Raw genomic sequence first — 19003 nt, forward strand, 5'->3', positions numbered from 1 at the left:
GTCCGTATCATCTTTTTTCATATTCATGCGAGACGCACAGATTCTGGCATAAATAAAACCTAACCTACAGGAGTCACAAACTAAAGTAAAGTAAAGTGATTGTCACATGTGATACACAGCACATGGTGCACACATTGAAATTTGTCCTCTGCATTTAACCCATCGCCCTGAGTGAGCAGTGGGCAGCCATGACAGGTGCCCGGGGAGCAGTGTGTGGGGACGGTGCTTTGCTCAGTGGCACCTCAGTGGCACCTTGGCGGATCGGGATTCGAACTGGCAACCCTCTGATTACGGGGCCGCTAGGCCACCACTGCCCCAGGATTATCGGTCAGAAATGGGACGCAGTAGTTTCTGTCAGACATCCTAAAATCCCCCCAGGGTTTCATGCGTTCATTCGGTTGGCATTTTCTGCAAAGACAAGAAACCACACAGCTCCGGGTGCAAACACTCCAATGCCGCACTGGCATGTTTGAAATATTTACTCACCAAGCCATCAAATCGGAAGTCAGATATGAACTGTGCACATACAGCAGAAGCACGTTGCATCCTGATACTACGGTTAGCCTTTTATAGGGGAGTGTCCGTCTGGAGGTTCACGGACCTTTAACCAAGGAGTTAACCCCCCAGACGGCACAACCATCACAATCAACACCCTATACTGCCAAAGGTACTTAGGGACGTTGTAGAGAGCTGAAAATCATGTTCTCTGGGTAGAGATTTTCCGGCCAAGTTGTTGTTTTTCAGTGGGAGGCGAGGCTGGTGAATGTCCTGCATCAATCGCTGGGTAGGGGGCTTTATTTGCTCTATTCCTTCACTGCTGAAGCCTGGCTTATAACAAGTCCTGATCACTTGTTCTCAATCAGTGTCAGCTGGGAATGATCAGGACTCGTTCATCAGGTGCCTCTGCACCAGCTCACAGGATCCCCCCTCAGAGGGCGCCAATACCCATGGGGAAGGAGAGAAATGTGCAGATAAAAGCAGGGTCCCCGGGCTGTTCGCTCTGTTGGCCCTCTCTGGCGCCGCAGACCTGGAGAAGGGGGGGGATCGTCGTACCCCTCCTGGCTCAGCCCAGTCTATGTCCGGTGTCAGCCCTGCACTCCAAACCAGCCAGAAGGGGGTCCAGCCTTGTCGCTCAGAAGGGGTCCCCATTTCCAAGCCAGCCCTGTCATACTCATGAGAATGTTGCGGATCCTTTGTGTGTCTGGGAGTTTGGGAACAGCACCAAAGTACAGGTCACATGCCAGCAGATGTTGGATTTCTGCAAAGTTATGATATAAATTACTACTTATTAGAGCTCATGACACTAACACAAAACAGAGCAAAGAACAACAGCAAAAGAAACAGTTGTTTTAATCTAAAAATATTGTGATGTGTCTGAGGAGCTTACATCATTTTCAATCTGGTGCAGAATCTTCTTAAGTTTGGCGCCAGTGTCTCCACCTTTAGTCCTGAAGATATCGATGAAACGTTGAGTGAACTTGTCCAGTTCTTGAAAGAATTCTGATTCCACGTTTTTGCCAGATATGCGACTAAACTCTGTAAGAATCTAAAAAGAAAATTGTGACAAACTGACATTAAGCAATCACTTTTCACTGATGTGTAAGTAAGTATGAATTAAATATCAATTTAAAAAGTGATTAAAGGGATAATTTATCCAAAAATCATAATTTACTTGCCCTCAGGTAGTTCCAAAACTGTAGAAATGTCTTAGTGAACACAAAAGATGATGTTTGCCAGTATCAAAACAGATCTCATTCTCCATTTACTACCATAGTAGGAAGTAAATGGAACAAAGACATTTATACAGGTTTGGAACTACCAGAGTAAATTCATTTTAATTTTTGGATGAACTATTTCTTTAATGATTATAAAACCAATGTAGACAAGAATATTTACTCACCTGACTCTGTGTGAAAAGGGCTGGCCACCTTTCCACTGTATTCTTCACTGCAGGCTCCGTCTCTATCAGTTCTTTGCAAGGCAAATGTAGAATTCATGTTCTGGGCTATCAGTGCAGAATTAACGCAACGTTTCTTCATGGCTTCCACCATCTCCTTCCTTTTGGACTCCATGATGGCTTCATCTTCACCACTGGGGAAGTTTGGTAGAAAATTGATTTCAAACCTCTTGGGTCTGTTGATGTTTCTCTGAGGCTGCTGTCCTCTTCTTTTCCCACCATTTATGGATACCTCCAAACATCCAGCTCGACGCAGTTTTGAGCGGTAGTTTCCTGCATTTTGAGAAAGAGTGAGGCTAAATTATGCTCCAACTGATGATACAGTTCATCAAAGCTTTCATTCTCTATATCATTTTCCTCCAAATGTTCATCTACAGGATCAGTGATCAGAGGCTGTTCTTGTTGCACATTATCTACACTATGTGTTGCAACATACAAAAGAATGTCAAATTTCAACTGCCTCTGATCAAATGCTCCATGCTCTCAACATTTATGGGAATTAAATGTAGAGTAGACATTGCTCTCAAAATAGCAATTGTTGTATGGACACGGCACAGTTTCATGATTTTTGAGATGCTGCCGCAAATGAGAAAACAAACAGAACTTACACTTCCACTGCATGAATTTAAGCCCCCAAAATAAGCATACACTAAATATGTTACTAGCTTGTTAATTAAGATATCCTCATTCAGGCAGCGTGTTGTTCATTTCTATGTAAACGGCATGTGCAGATCGAACGTTCTAGAAAGAATGTTCATGAAGGCCGCACGGGTTTTTACCGTGCGGCCTTCATGAATAGCTTACAAGCTGTGAATAAAACGAGTGTTCAGTAAAAATCATTTTTGCAATGTAGCTAGTAAGCCATTGGTGGTCGCATTCCACATAAAACTACTTCAATGTGCCTTTTTATGTATTTTCCTCTTTCCTCACAACTAGCAAATGAAAAATATATTTAAGTTTTTAATGGGTAATACAATGACACTGGGGTTTATAAACAGCTCATCACGAGCATACTTACTTCTTGTGCCACCATATCCCGAAAACGTGCTGTTCAGCTAGGGCTGCACGATTTGGGGAAAAAGACATATTGCAATTATTGAGATCAATATTGCGATAGCGATATGATAAAGGGCACTTGCTTGTATATCAATGAAAAGTCGCATATAATTACTAATAGTGAAATGTTTAATTTCAAGGTGAAACATACAAACTACTTATAACAACTTGAAATGCCCAGTGCTTTCAAAATACACTATTCTACAAAATTAAATAATCACAAAAAAGTCTTTACTTTAAAAAACATTACTGTCGAACGACAAACCCTGGTAAGGCTAAACAACTGTTTTGATTATATTTGGCCATTAGAAAATCCTGTATTATAGTTCTTACGTTTAACCAAAACGTTGTTTGGAGGCTGACTTGAACAAAGGGATGCATAGCTTTGCTAGCTTAGCTAGTTAAACTGAGGTGAATTTTTTAGGAAACCTTCAAAGTTTGAAAAAAGTTAACTAAACAGCTAAGAACAGTCTAAATAGTTAATGCCTACGTTTAGCCAAAACGTTGTTTGGAGGCTGACTTGAACACAGGAATGCATAGCTTCGCTAGCTTAGCCTAGCTTAGCTAAGGTTAAGACTTATAAAACGGGAATTTATAATGACCAAATATATTCAAAACAATTGTCCAGCCTTACATATGAAATGTAATCCCCCGGGATCTGGTTTGGAGCGTACAGCGGTTTGTACAGCCCCAAGCAGCACAAGATTGAGGCATTTTTATGCACTTCTCTCCATAGACATGTATATGCTTCACTGCACAGCACAGCCTATCGCAATATGGCGACGACGTTGACGTACGTCTACCCATATGTCTATGTGAGTCACGAATTGGAGGTCTCCATTGAACCGAATCGAAAGTCATGTGACCAAACACGTCACATTTAAATCGCAGCCTTTTGCGTTCATGTAATCGCACAGACTGACATCGCGATTACGATTGTGATTAGATTAATCGTGCAGCACTGAACAGTTCAGCCTGTTCAAGTTCTTCTTCGTCAGCGTCCTCTCCAGACACCTGTGTCCGTCGTATTGCGCATGCGCGAGAGGAAAGTACGTTTAAGAAATTAGAAGAGTTGTTTCGCGCTATCCTGATATTTAACCATAGGCCAGTAAATACAATGTTTGACTGAGAAGCAGCAGCTGCTGATTATCTTGGCAATAAGCTTAAATCTTACTGCTTTCCCAGTTATTTTATTGCGCAAATGGGGAAAAGATCCAGAACCGATGAACAAATGAATACATAAATAAATAAATACGAGCGCATGGTAAAAGGAACATTTGTGTCTCTACTCCTTTTACCATGTGCACACACACACGCACAAAGAGCATAAAGATTTGTGTGTCTCTATGCAAATAGAGACTTAGCTGAAATAAATGTACATTTTAAAACATAAGCTGGAAAATATCCCATATGTACATAATAATCACACAGTATGAACATGCCTTCAGTACAACACGCTCAACACTCTTGTGTGTGTACTATGTACTAAATTTGTTTAGTTTAACCACTGCATCAGCCAAAAAGTTCACACTGCTATTCTAATCAAGTTAAATCAACAAATTTTCCACAGTTAGTTAAATTTAATAAACTAAATAGATCGGATCATGACAGTAAATAATATGTGCATTTCATGCAAAGAACTATTTAACAATATTACACATTCTTCCTTTTGTAAAAGTGCTTCATATTTGACTTCAACATAAAATATGTATCAAATAAATAAACATTGGGGAGACCTGGAATACAAAAAAAAAGTTTTGCCCACTGGAACCATTATAATAAAATCATGCTTTGAATCAGCTGATTTGTTTTATTGCCGTCACTGTCTCGTGCTAATTTGCTTCTTTTCTCTGTTTCTGATATGAGTTATTGACTGTAAGTGGTCGTCACATATGTTCTTCCAATTCATAAAAAATAGTTTGGGTATTGCTCTGCTCTAAACCGGGCAAGTGGTCTGGATTCAGCACTGACAGCCTCTTCGGCATCGCTGACCGCATCCCGCCTCAACCGGAAACACGTGTAGTGGGCTGCAGCGGACAGAAATGCCAATTCTATAAAATTCTGCATTTTATAGCCGATTCCGTAAGCGTTTTCTGCATCATAGATTTATCATTGATAACAGATAAATCTATAAATCATAATAGATAAATCCCTAGATATATTGTTTAAGTTGAGGATAAAGTTGAAGAAGAAGAAAATGTTAAAGAAGTATTTAGAGGAAATTTAGACAGTGAATGGAATTTTCAGTAAATATATTCATTAATTCTTGAGCATTTTAACCTTTCCTTTATACATGGATAAAGAATTTATTTCATAAAGAAGAGGTTACAATGATTATTTAAAACGAGAACTTTGATGGATTTGGATTATTTAGAATGAATAAAATGAAAAGAGGATTGTACAAAACAGAAACAAAGAAGCAACAACAAAAAGCTGTTCTGCACTTGAAGCTTAGACAGCCTGAAAATAAACATGCGAATGAGCAGGCCTATTTTAATTTTCTTGGACCAAGCTGGCTGGATCCGGTGGAGGGCAGGACGCATGTCGCCATGCAGACAGGTAGATACCCCATGCACACAGCCCACACATCTATTCTCTTCCATGTACCTGACACACACATCTGTACTATTCTAATGGACCATTTATTATTATTATTTTAGAGTTGTATCTCGAGGAACTCAGCAATCAGAGTAATGAGATCAGTGTTGGGTGCCAAACCAATGCACTCACAGACATGCCGGCCACAGTCTATTGTCCACCCAAGTCTGGAAAGGATGCAAGCACCCAGATAGAAGACGGAGAAGTTAGTACACATTGCATGCTTTAACCCCCTTTCATTCCTCAAACCAGCATCTCAAGCTGTTTTTTTAAATTCTGCATCATGGCCAATTTCTAAAAGTTTAACTCACTACGCAGTATTCCAAGGCTTCCTCTATCACCTACATTGATATGGGATTCATGAAAAACAACATATGAACAAGTTGCTGTATTGACTGTTTCTTGACCACTGGCTAAACCCCTGACTTCACCCGTATTGCAGCTTTTTGACTTTGACACGGAGGTGAAGTCGCTGGTGGACGTGTTAGTGGGAAAGACCATGGAACAGGCTCAGCTGGAGGTGCTTGAGGAAGAGGAGCTGGCCAGCCTGAGGGCCCAGCAGCAGGCCTTCATTCAGCTGCGTAATATAGAGCTGATGGAGGTGCAGAGGCTAGAAGAGATACAGCGGCGCCGCAATGAGGAGAAGGTGAAATTGTTTTTGGTGTATATATGTATATATAAACACGTCTTGATTTCCTAAGCTAACATTCCTTATCGAATTCATGCTCAGTTAATCAGCCTAAGCTAATGTACGTATCCTACTGTCCATCTTGTCAAATGCAGGAAAGGCGCATCAGAGAGCATCAAGAAGCTCTTGAAAAAGAGAAGGAAACTGAGGAACAAATAGCGGCTCGGGCATTTGCCCAAAAGTACATGACCAACCTGTTGCCATCGATCTACACCACCCTGCAGGAAGACCCAGTGGAAAGAGGTCAGTCCCAAACTTATCCTAATGACTATTTCCATAGCTAAAAAACACCAATGGCACATCAGCGTATATTTGTGACTGCCTTGCATAATGAAATATTCACATTAATCATGTATCTGATTTCTCTTTAGAAATAGAGACAGTGTTTCTGCCGTACCTCATGTCTGAAGTTAACAACAGTATAGAAAACCGCTCTTTGGCCAGAACTACTGTGGACAGTGAGTAAACATTCTTTCTTTCTGAATGTGTTGTGATGGTATTAGTGATTAGTATTATCTCCATATTTCTGGAACATTATATTATGCTACCTAGTCTAGGGCTACCATGCTTTAATTTGTGTTTTTCCCCTCCCTACTACAGAGATAATCTGGGACGTTATAGATCTGCAACTACAGGCATATCACAACATGGAGGAGGCGGAAAATGGCAACTGAAGGCTTACTTCATGTACGTTTAATATTTAACATTTAACTTGAAGTACAAGTAAAAAAATAAATTACCTTTGCAAAATTATTTCTTTGTGGAGAACTGGTGTTGAAATTAATCACATAATCGATGCAGACGTGGATGACTCTGCATCGATGAAGTGCATAACATAATTGATTATATCACAATGAAATTGCTTGGTGATTTTTTTTGGCAACGGCAAATCTTGTTAAATTCTCACACTGTGACGTATTTTCGCGTGGGCAATATAATCAAAGCAGGCTAGTGTTCTTTCAGCCACTTTGAAACACACACACACACACACACACACTCACACAGAACGGAAATTGAGGAAAAGCTAATTAGGGCTGCAACAATGAATCGATTAAATGAGTTGGCAATTAATTTCCTAATTGATTCGTTGTGTCGCGCGACGCGGAGATATTTGATTATTAAAAACAAAAACTTTATTTGAGCACGGAGCGGAGTGAACACACTCGGTCTCTCTCGCGCAAAATTGCTAGCAGAGTTTGGCGCCCCATAGACAGCGCGGAGAAAAAAAACCCCAAAAAATTAGAGGACAGATACATGGCGGAGGCAGAGAAATCTGCGCGACCCAAGTTATCCAAGGTGTGGGAGCATTTCACACTAAATAAACAGAAAAAATGTGTTAACTGCAAAATATGCAAAAGCAACATGGCACGGCACGGGAGCACCACGGCAATGATCCAGCACCTGAAACGCGTGTTTGTTGAGGAGGAAGGGAGTTGAACAGCAGGGTAAGTCACTATAGAATCCTACTTTTGTTCCGCTGTAAAGTGAGGAGCGTAATGTCCCTGGAGCTGGTGTTTACCCGTTATCCAGCTTGACAAGCATGACAAGTTAGCGTTAGCACGTTAATAACAGTAGTAAAGCAGGGGTGCTATAGTTACTTTGCACTAAAAGACTAAAGACATGTTTTTATTCACTAGCCTTTTTTGGACCATTTAATCTGTTGTCATGCTTAGCTACACTGCAAAAGCTTTTCTTACCTAGTGATTTTGTCTCGTTTCCAGTCCAAATATCTAAAACATTTTAAATCAAGAATACTAGACAAGAAAAATGTCATTAGAACATTAAGTGATGCTTAAAACTTCTGTTTGAGATTATATCTCATTAAGATTAGTTTTCTTACCCTATTGGCAGATAATTTTGCTTGTTTTAAACAATCACTTAATTCTGAGGTGTTTTCTCAGAAAACAAGACATAATTCCTTGTGCTATTTCATGTGTCTAGTAAATGTATCTTGATTTAAGATTTTTTTTAGATTTGGACTGAAATCAGGACAAAACTACTAAGTTTTGCAGTGTATATTCTGTGCTTTGGTCATCTTAAGCTGTGTTTAAATGTGGTGTATAAATGAACGTTGTACTTACTACATTGATGGTAATAATGTAATGAATAAGCTTCAAGTGAGCTTGAGAGAGAAAGAGAGAGAGAGTGTCTGTGTGTTTGTGTGAGAGTTTGTGAGTGTGTGCATCTGCAGTGTAGTGTAGAGAACAAGTTCTGACATTCAAACAAATCCTGTTAAATTTTCTGATTTTGTATTGTTCTTTATTCTTTTTAGAAATTATTTATCGTTCTGGCAGCTCAGGTGGCACTTTATTTTTTTGAAAAAGTCTATATATTTGGCAGATGTAAAGCATACATGTGTATATTTTTTGTGTTAGTTCATTTTTTTTTTTATTTTATTATTATAACAGCTCAAGGAGCAACATGTTTGTGCACTTTCTAAAGATTTTAGTTCTGTTTTTGAATAAAGGGTTGGAAATGAATGCTTTTCTTGTTTTTTGTTGTTTTTCCGATTCTATAATGAATAAAATAAAAAAATAAAAAAATCGACAGATTAATCGATTATTAAAATAATCATTAGTTGCAGCCCTAAAGTTAATCTTAACAGTCTCTCGGTGTCCAGAGATCTACAACACGACATTAGTTTGTGGGTTATCAGTGCTTCAAATACAACCGGGCCTTAAAAATAGATTTATTAAATGATTTTGCGGGCTAGATGTGGCATGAGGGTCGCAAGTTTAACACCTTGATTGGTTGTAAGAGCAAGAGTATGTCTGTGCAGTCAGGTGAAAACAGAGATCTGTACTGTGTCGTGCAATTGAAACCATTTAGCCGTAAAATGATTGTACATTATGGCATTTTTGGAATTCATGATCGTACAGAAGGTACAACTAATGTACAAATACGATAATTATTGTAAGTCTGGCAACACTGTTTTTCAGTGATAAACGTAAAAGTGTAATAAAAGTGCAGCAGTAAAACTGATTAGAATGTTTCATACTGGAAAATCAAACCTATTATCATACACAGTATGATGCAATTGGAATGGAGTTGTGCTCGTACCCAGCTACATTCCCAGATTATCATGACCGACACCACGTTAGATGGTACTCAACAGCACTGAAACATGTGGCTGGTGTGGCTCCAGGTGTTTGTATAGTGGAGGAAATGTGCGTTTTCAAGGATACCTATATTTTTAGATGTTCATGACCATCTAACTGAGGAACAGATAGTGGCTCGGGCATTTGCCCAAAGGTACATGACCAACCTGTTGCCATCGATCTACACCACCCTGCAGGTAGACCCAGTGGAAAGAGGTCAGTCCCAAACTTATCCTAATGACTATTTCCATAGCTAAAAACCACCAATGGCACATCAGCGTATATTTGTGCTTTGTGATCACTGCCTTGAATAATGAAATATTCCCATTAATCATGTATCTGATAATTACATTTTTCTTTTTAGAAATAGACAGTGTTTCTCCTGTACCTCATTTATGTTTTTTCTTTAACATGTAATTTGAAGAACAAGTTAAGAAATTAGCATTGCAAAATAATTTCTTTGTGGAGAATATGGGTGTTGAAATTAATCACGTAATCAATGCAGACGCGGATGATTCTGCATTAATGAAGTGCAGAACATAATTAACTAGAAACCAAAATTCCCGAGGAAATTTTGATGGGCCTGTCTGGGCGTTTTTCGTAGGAGCGCGGGCATAACCTCTTGAGCTGGTCTCAGCTGTGAAATCAGGCAGTGTTATTAAAGTATCCGATGGAGCAGGCAATTATATGAAATTTGTTGACGTTTAGAATATGTTGAAAAGATAGCATGTTAGCATGTTAATGCTAGCATGCTAACATCAAAAATGCCAACAGAGCGTGGCCAAGGTGCGTCACATTAAATGTATGTTTAAAAATTTGCATGTTAGCATATTAAGGCGTCCCTAATAAAATTGCCAAAGGACAGGGCGTCCCTATTAAAGTGGCAGAAGGACCGGGCGTCCCTAATAAAGTGGCCGAAGGACAGGGCGTCCCTACTAAAGTGGCTGAAGGACTGGTGGTCTTAATAATGTGGCTGATTGAGCAGGCATCCTAATGAAGTGCTGGTTTAAGATTCCATTGAATTACAGTGCTGAAATAAAATAAATAAATAAATAAATAAAAACATTTTTTCACCGATTGACACTTATTTGTTTTTCCAAAATTGTGCGTGATCTGTAAAGCAGACAGAGACAAACCATATATCAAAACGTTGGCGCGGTCTACGAGACAACATTAAAAACTTTTTTGTATGTCAAGCCGTCTGGACAAAAAAAAAAAAAAAGTCCAATTTGACTATGATAATAAACGCGTTCCGAAAACGCTTTTTGGGGAATTGCACATGTTTGTGCAACCAAAATTTTTTACACTTTTAATAGTTTGGTCACGAATTGTGGGCGTCTCGTAGTCCCCAACGAAGCAACCACTATGTCATTTTGTGCAGAGCGGTCAGTCCTTCGACCTGACCTCTACCTTGTTTCTGTCCGTTTCATGGTCTTAGCGTGGCAGCCACAAACGCAAGACATATCCTTTTTTTGCTTTTTTCCTTATTTTCCTTGGTTTCCTGACAACTGTTGGGGGTAGCAATACATCCAATATGTCAGATTGTGTGTCTCTGTGAGGCCTTTGGCCTCGCCTCAACTCCTGTGTCTCTAGCTTTTACGGCTGGTCACAGGGAGCTGAAAACATCTTCATCTGCACAATAGTAAACCATACTTTTGACACTTTGAGCCCAATTTGTGGGCGGGCCATACCACTTACCAAAACAAACAATATGTCATCTTGTCAGGAGAGGTAGCTCTTCTGCCTTACCTCTCTGTTGTTTGTGCGTTTCACGGTCTTTGCGTGGCAGCCTTGAATGTAAGACATGTCCCGACTCGTCCCATATGTCAGATCGTAGGACTCTGCGAGGGCGATTTTCGGGTCGCTAGCTTCAGCGGTTAGCCTCAGGGAGCCAAAAACGTGTTCCCAGCACAATTGTAAATGACAGGCCCAAATTATATCACAATGACATTGCTTGGCGATTTTCTGCCAGCGGTATAAAATTTCTTGTTAAATTCTCACACTGTGACATATTTTCGTGTTTCTTTCTGCCACTTCGAAACACACACACAAAGCAGAAATAGAGAAAAAGCTGATCTTAACGCTCTCTGAATGTCCAGAGGTATACAACATGACATTAGTTTGTGTCTTATCAGTGCTTCATATCGCTGGGCCGTAATAATCGATCTATATTAATGCTTTCGCAGGCCGGATGTTTCACGGAGGTCATGAGTTTAACACCTACACATTATATTGTGCTTGAAAAGTAAAAGTCACTAAAATAAATAGCGAAGTCAAGTATAGATACCCGAAAATAGATACAGTCAGAAAATTGAGTCAGTAACAAAACATTTGTATTTAGTAACTTCCCATCTCTGGGCCCCACCTAATGAAAAATGAGATATAAACGGAGCAAGATTTTAAAGGACAGATTAATTAAAAAAAAAAAAAAAAAAATTAAATAAATGCCGGTAATATCCACTGTTTTTTTTCTCCCCCAGGACAGTGCTTTTAACAGTACTAAAGTTGTCTTTGTCCGCATTGGAATTGAACAGCCTGAAGCCATGCAATTACTTCATCACACACACAAGTGCATTCAAGCTTTCGTGCAGAAGCTCTATTTCCTTCGACAGCCAAACTGCTTTAAATTTAAAAGTTGTGTCTTTACCGTGATGAGGGTCTGTGCACAAAGCACAAAACTGCCAATCGGAAGAATTAAGTTGCAGCAAGTTTGCAGAAAGTTTCACTGGTCCACTGTGATCGGTTCAGTCATTTCATTACTGATATGACAAGGTTAAATGTGTTTGCATTTGGCAATCCATAAATTAGCTGCATAAAAAAAAAAAAAAGTTGCGGCTTGTACTATGCTTTCTATGTCATGAGGTTCTAGGTGAATTAATTGTTTATGCCGACTGTTCTTTGTACGTCTCGTTTATGGTCTCAACTCGTAATGCCTTCCCTCAACACACCGCCAAGACCTTAGAAAGATTTAGAGGCTCAAATAAATAAAACATAAGATGTCAGATTATTTTCACTTGATTCCAATACAAACTTATGTTCTTACTTCCCTTGTTGTAGAAATCCTTATCAGAAACTCGCAGTTGGATCAAACTAACGTTAACCAAGGTTATCCAAAAAGAAACTTAGTTCACAGTAGACCATTTTACAACTGGAAAACAACTATGTCTAGTTACTTATACTTTTTATTGTATTATATAACAAGAAAGAAAACTGAGAAAAAAAAATAGGTTCAAATGTCTCTCAGGGACATTTTGCCAAGCTGTAAAGCAAGTAGTCTAATAATTGTCTTAACTTCAGACACTACAGAAACTAAAAAGAAACAAAAATGCATCACATCAACATAAAGTATCTTTGCTTGGCTAAACCCTTTTTAACATTAGAAACAGGCATTCTTCAAGAAGCTTTTAAGTTCGTTCCACTCAAGTTGCAACCGACTCACACCCATTAATTGGACGGTAAAGTGTCGAGAACAGCCTCGGTCACCTTGGGCAGGAATGACTCCAGGAAATGGAAAAAGTCCTGGAAGAGTCCGCCATGATCTCTGGTTGGAGTAAACTTCAACACGACCCTGGTGCTCTCATTACCGCCCACCACTTGAGCACCAACCTTGAACTCCAGCAAGTCTTCGGGTTCCGGCTCCTTCCCGGCAATGTACCCGGTGACCAAACTCTCCATCTCTATGTTGCCCCCTTCTGGGATTGAGGAGTCACTGCCTTTCTGGAGCTCCCGCCGGACCTTTCTCCTTCCTGCCCACACCCTATGCCTTTGGGCCCAAAACCACTCAACTAATGATGGATTCTTCTCAGGAGAGCCTATTCTCTTTCTCTTGCACAGGGGGCTCGTTGACACACCCTCCTCAGAGGACAGGGATCTCTTCAGTCCACTGTTTGGTTTGCTCTGGGGACTGGACTCTTCAGCCATCGATGTGCAAGGGCCTTCCTTACTTCGATTGTTGTTCACCTCTTCTGCTCCATCGTGTACAGTAGACCCCGCCTCGGCAGGCAAGATGGGGCTGCACTTCAGAACTTCTTGAAACACATTTTCCACTGCTGAGCACACTTTCCTAAACCAGAGCGTCCTGAAGGCGTCACCGGCTGAGCCCAGCTGAGCGCGCATGGAGGTGGGCAGGGCCGCTGCCCGGAAAGGAATGCTGATCTCCAGGGCCTTATGGGCGCCCTCCTGGCCTTTCCCCTCGAGCGGGCCCTTGGGGCCGAGCAGGCGCACCACCCCCCAGGATTTGCCCTTAGTGGACTTGCGCTGGTACTGCAGGCTGCGGCAGTACTTTGTAGCCTCGCCACACTCTTTCTGGAAGTTGTGCTGCGCCCGTTCGTTCAAGTTCCCCGCCACGTTGTGGCTCAGCTCGAAGGGGTCCAGGATGTTCAATGGCCCCAGTTTGGGGACTCTAGCTGGCTTGACCCTTGCATCTGAGGGCCCCTCTGTCTCGTCCATGACTGTATCCTGCTGAAGGAATGTACTTATGGGAAAAGAACGAGCTTCCCTCAGGGAAATGACCGAGCCAGAAAAATCGTATTGGGAATAGAAAGAGAAGAAACCAGAAAGAAGCATACCTGTACGAGGGAAATAATATAATTATTAAATGAATATTACAATTATAAACAATTTTGGCCATACAAAAACAAAAACAAACTTGATCTCTGTCATTACATAGGTGATCCCATATCATGATTAATGGCAATAAATGATAAATAAAAATTAACATTTTGTTTTTCATCAATTACAAAGAGGACACTTACAAAGGTTATCTGTATTCTGACTGGGGGGCACAGAGAACGGCTGACTGGGGAAGCTGCAGTCCCATCCCTCTATCACACAGACCTCCTCTTCACCTTCATACACACACACACACACAAAAGTAGATTATATACAATGTTTTAGTTTTTTTTGTGTATAAATATACAGACACACACCTTAACCACCACAGAGTAGGTGCATCCAATGTGAGACTAAGATGGGGCCATTTTGAATGAGCGAATTATAATAAAGTGTTCAGCGTAAACCTTCAGGACTGTTTGAAACAGTCTCCGTTGTAGAGGGAAGACAAGAGCATGAAATGCTGCCATCACAGCAAAAGTTCCCTTTGGAGAGATCCAAATGCCTTGTTTCCCTCTTTTTTTGTTATAACCTCTCATTATTTCATAGTCCTGTGTGATGAGTTTCGTTCTATAATGTGACAACCACATACCAATATTTTTATTTCCACCATCACTCAGCACATGATTCTTAATAGGCCAATAAAGAACGTGACATGAGTAAATCAGGGCGGCAAAGAAATGGAAACATGAAAAAAAAAATCATGTCAAACTCACAGGCCAGACTCTTGAGCTGATCCACAGAGGGCAGCACAGGTGGGTCCCTGTTCTGCAGGTAGAAGATGACCAGCAGGGTCAGTGCATAATTATTTAGAAGTGGGCCTCCGCCGAATGGGTTACCTAGAAAACCAGAGAAAAGTTGTGAACCTGCACTATATATGCAATGTGACGATTATTGGTTATTCTAGTAACAAAACCGCAGCCACAATATAAATCCCCCTTTCATGGCTGCCCACTGCTGGGTTAAAAGCACACATTTTGTTGTCTGCACCATGTATCACATTTAATCTCAATGTATCTGCAGTCTATCACAATGAAAATCACTTCACTTTCATAAAACTATTGACTAATACTTGATCTCTGCTGCATCAGATACATCAGCTGACGTTTTGAAAGATGACTGCAGGTAGAGTTGCGCTGCCATCTAGTGTCTGCAGGAACGCACCAGCCAGCTGCTTCTGCTTAGCCCAGAAGCGTACAGTGTAGACCAGAGGCCGCAGCCTCGGGTCCAGTCTTGAACACAGCTGCAGGAAGCGGGTATTCCTGACTGCCAGTCTGCAGAGGGGAGGGAAAAATCAGTCAAGATCGCAAGAGACTTAACCCTAAGTGTCTCTAGGGGGACTGTCCCTGTGACTACTGGTTGTAAGTGACTCTTGATAAGGGGTGTCTGATGATTGCTATATACATAAATGATTGTAATCATGCAAACTGGGCTCTGAGGAAGTGTAGAAGAGAAATGCTATTTTTCCCTCCATGCTCTGGTTATATTTATATCTGCAGGCTACATAAGATATATAATATAAATATGTTTGACTAAAGATGGTTAAAACTGGGTTTGTGGCACAGATTTAGGAGGAAGCCTAACCTGTTGTTAATTGTGATGTCGCCCTCAAGGTTTGGGTCTCTGTGACTGAACTTGACAACTGGAAGTCGGGCTGAGCTCAGGACCTGAACCTTGTGCACCCCTGGGACACATTTCCTCAGAATGACTGCTACCAGGTCCAGCACCTCGGCCGGGGTTGCCGTGGAGAGGTCTATGTCAGAAAGAATGGAATCCTCCGAGCGCCCGTCCTCTGACTGGCTTTCACCTGTCTAGGAACAGAAAGAAGAGGTATGAGCTGTTATTGTTCAAGAAAAGCATAAAAAAAAAAAAAATGATTCAGTACAACCCCCAACAAATATGTATCTCCCCTCAAAAAACAGCCAGCTTAAAAATAAATAAATAAATAAATAAAAAAAAAGATATTAAATAATATAAAGTAAATTAAACTGATTTAAACTGGGAGCTTAAATGTCTATTTCCTTTTTTAATTTATTACTCCATTTAGCATCTGCTTTTACTTGCCTGGTTTCTTTTTTCTGTGACACATTTGATCATCCACACCTGCCACATAACTTGTATTGCAATACAACTAAGACACGAAATCAGTAGTTACAGGGACAGTCCCCCTGGAGACACTCAGGGTGGACTTTGGGATGAGAGGGAAAATTGCACAGGATCTGGACGTTACAGTCTTCTAGTCCATCACCACAAGACCAAACCAGAAGATTACCAACTTTATATCGACAGTCCTCTGCTCTACCATGCTCTTTGTGTATTTACATGCAACATATATGAAGCTCATTAAATGTTCTCCGCGTGGCCTAAAATACCCATACACACCTGCTCCGAGGAAGCCTTCCCTTTAGCCTGATACGCTTTGGTGTTCTCCAGATCCAAAAACAAGTCCAGGTCGCAAGAGTGAATTCCAAAAGTGTTGACCGAGGAACCAAACGGCAGGATCTGGCAATCTGAAGAGCACAGGTTCAAAGCCATCAGTATACAATAAACCAGATGTAAATAAACCAGATGGACTCCACCAGCTCTGAAAGGGGGCTTTAGGAAGAGCTGACCTGGTAGAAACTCTACAAAAACCTCCTGCAGTAGCTGCACCACCAGTTCTCTGACCTTCTGCTCATTCTCGCTGAGCTGGAAGCTCTCCAGAACCTTCTGCATTTGGTCGTCCACCTTAAGGATAAGCGAAACACAAAAATCTGTAAAGAGTCTAAAGACAGGCACGTGCGTTTATGAATGACAATAAGCGTGGACGTACGGACTCAGCGTGGCACAGATCGTGACTCAGGCTCTCCAGTCTCATCTCCAGGTTTTTCGGGTCGTGTTTCTTTTTGGAGTAAAGTTTGAAGTCTTTCTTCTCCCTGGGCTTCACTCTCAGCTTCAGCCCCTTGAGCATGTGCTCTAGCGTGGCAAGAGTCGAGCGGGTGCTGTTGGCATCGCCAAACTCCACGATGGCATACACACCCTGCATTACACAGAATATACAGGCAGCCACTTAGCCCTCAGTTAGGGAGAAAATGTCATTGCTCGGTCACAAAAGTTGAATGGTTTTCTAAATGCACAGAGAAGATTCAATGGGAATTAAAGAATATTTAATTTTCACTTGTCACCGGCTCACGGGTAGAGTACTTGTGAGTGGAATTCTTGAGTGCAAAGCACTTTTTGTTAAAGACAAAGTGTCATCACGTCCAAAGTATTCAAGTCCCTTTTTCAATACTTTTTTTCAGCTGTGGGAAAATGTTCGCATTAAAAGGACATCGAATGTGTAAAAAGTCCAGACATTTTCTCATGTAAATGACTGATAGCAGGAATTGTAAATGTATGAACATGTAATGATGAACTTTATCAGCAAGTATTAGTCTTGAACTCTGTCACTAGGGTTGGTACAGCAAAATATTGCAATACAGAACCACAAAGACTGGGCCCTTCAATATCTTTTCGATCTTATGCATTTTTTCTTAATGTTTTTGGTGTCCATTATATCAGTGTGTTAAAATGCAAAGACAATACAGTTAAAATTCTGTTGTTAGCTATGTTGTTTTACATTTTTATATTACATTTTTAATGTAATATAATACATACAGCATATTTTATATGTGCTGTTTTTTTATTTTTAATTAACTGTAGAATATCGCAATATGTACACCATCACAATATATCATGATATAACTGTATCGTGAGATCCTTGCCAATAAACTCCCCTATCGGTCACTTTAAAAGCTTTATTCATTATAAGAAAGCCATTTTTAAATATTTAAGTAGAGCTGATTAAAGAAGCAATAAACTGGCCAAAACAAGGTTGCCGGTTTGAGTCCTGAACTGCCAAGGTGCCACTGAGTAAAGCACCGTCCCCACACACTTGTCCCCGGGCGCCTGTCATGGCTGCCCACTGCTCACCAAGGGTGATGGTTAAAAGCAGAGAACACATTTCCTTGTGTGCACCGTGTGCTGTGCTGCAGTGTCTCACAATGACAATCACTTCACTTTTCCCATTTCTGCCACAAGAGTATCACAGACCGCCCAGTGCATGAAAGGCCCACACCTTCTCCTTGTCCATGATGACCTCAGACACGGATCCGAACTGCTCGAAGTACTCAGTCAGCTCCGCCTGCGAGGTGCCGGCTTCGAAGCCGCTCACGAACACACTGTTCTCCTCCTGGGCCTTGCGGGCGGCGCGCAGGTTGTCGAGGTGCTGGTGCTTCCGACCCTTCAGGTGAGCGTCGAGGCTGGCCTCTGAGAAAACGGAAAACTTATTTAAGTGTTGGCTCTCTGCTTCGAAGGTCGCATCCAACCCTGTTTCGTTATTAAAGGGAAGACGCTACCGACGCGACGTGCTAGCGCAGGGTAGCATCGCGTAGCAGCAACTCGCCGAGGAACTTACGGTTCGGGATGTTAACGTCGCACAGGTTGCAGTGGAAACCTTTGAGGGTCTTTCGGACATCGCCGCCCAGCTCCATTTTAGACTCAATCGGCGAGACTGGCGGAGGACGAGCGAGTGCCGTGCGGGAAGTCAAATCTCCCTCGGGTCCGCGTCGCTTTTCCTCCCCACCGGAAACATATTAGCTGCGAATCTTTGTTCCGCACTCAGGCGATGAGTTTTCTTTAAACCTGAAATAGCCCAAAATTGTACACGCTGTACACACCGATGGTGGAAATATTTAAACATATAATGTCATGTCGATGTCCTGAGAACGTGTTGCAACTAGGTCTTTCCTTTCATGCACACTAAATAAAAACGTGTTTCTGAAACCGAGCAACAACCTAAGCCGTTTTGCTAATGTACTAGTTTAAAACAGAGGTTTTTGCCAAATAAAATATTTTTTCCACTGGGCGAAATACCAAAATACCTCAAAAATATCGTAAGATCTGATATTCGTACAGCTGTGTTTATTTTTGACGAGTAGCTCTTGCGCCACCTGTCCAGGCGATAGTGACGTATTT

The 19003-nt window shown here is 41.2% G+C and overlaps 2 protein-coding genes across 4 annotated transcripts; one reads left to right on the forward strand and one right to left on the reverse strand.

The window, feature by feature from the left end:
• Positions 1–4047: 4047 nt before the first annotated feature.
• Positions 4048–6973, forward strand: LOC114768123 (radial spoke head protein 3 homolog B-like). The gene is made up of 7 exons (XM_028960248.1): positions 4048–4062; positions 5464–5572; positions 5674–5816; positions 6054–6257; positions 6395–6542; positions 6671–6757; positions 6900–6973. The coding sequence occupies exons 1-7, from the start codon at positions 4048–4050 to the stop codon at positions 6971–6973; spliced, it is 780 nt and encodes a 259-aa protein (XP_028816081.1).
• Positions 6974–12561: 5588 nt separating this feature from the next.
• tut1 (terminal uridylyl transferase 1, U6 snRNA-specific) lies at positions 12562–18983 on the reverse strand. 3 transcript variants are annotated; one of them, XM_028969651.1, is made up of 11 exons: positions 18910–18983; positions 18444–18670; positions 18105–18295; positions 16821–17027; positions 16621–16735; positions 16391–16518; positions 15593–15819; positions 15173–15282; positions 14725–14847; positions 14152–14244; positions 12562–13965 (listed from the first exon to the last, which is right to left on the reverse strand). In XM_028969651.1, the coding sequence occupies exons 2-11, from the start codon at positions 18517–18519 to the stop codon at positions 12842–12844; spliced, it is 2394 nt and encodes a 797-aa protein (XP_028825484.1). In that variant the 5' UTR covers positions 18520–18670; positions 18910–18983; the 3' UTR covers positions 12562–12841. The 3 variants fall into 3 exon arrangements, with proteins under 3 accessions (XP_028825484.1, XP_028825486.1, XP_028825485.1); XM_028969653.1 differs by having other exon boundaries at positions 18942–18982; XM_028969652.1 differs by having other exon boundaries at positions 18444–18975.
• Positions 18984–19003: the final 20 nt, after the last annotated feature.

Source organism: Denticeps clupeoides, chromosome 2 (genome assembly GCF_900700375.1).
Source record: "Denticeps clupeoides chromosome 2, fDenClu1.1, whole genome shotgun sequence".
Lineage (NCBI taxonomy): Eukaryota > Metazoa > Chordata > Actinopteri > Clupeiformes > Denticipitidae > Denticeps > Denticeps clupeoides.

Coding starts and splice junctions, on each gene's coding strand:
- LOC114768123 (XM_028960248.1), top strand. Junction 5,573..5,673: donor GCATGTCGCCATGCAGACAG/GTAGATACCCCA, acceptor TTATTATTTTAG/AGTTGTATCTCGAGGAACTC. Junction 5,817..6,053: donor CCCAGATAGAAGACGGAGAA/GTTAGTACACAT, acceptor CCCGTATTGCAG/CTTTTTGACTTTGACACGGA.
- tut1 (XM_028969651.1), bottom strand. CDS start 18,519: ATGGAGCTGGGCGGCGATGTCCGAAAGACCCTCAAAGGTTTCCACTGC. Junction 16,519..16,620: donor TTTTGTAGAGTTTCTACCAG/GTCAGCTCTTCC, acceptor TGTGCTCTTCAG/ATTGCCAGATCCTGCCGTTT. Junction 14,848..15,172: donor TAAGCAGAAGCAGCTGGCTG/GTGCGTTCCTGC, acceptor CTGGTTTTCTAG/GTAACCCATTCGGCGGAGGC.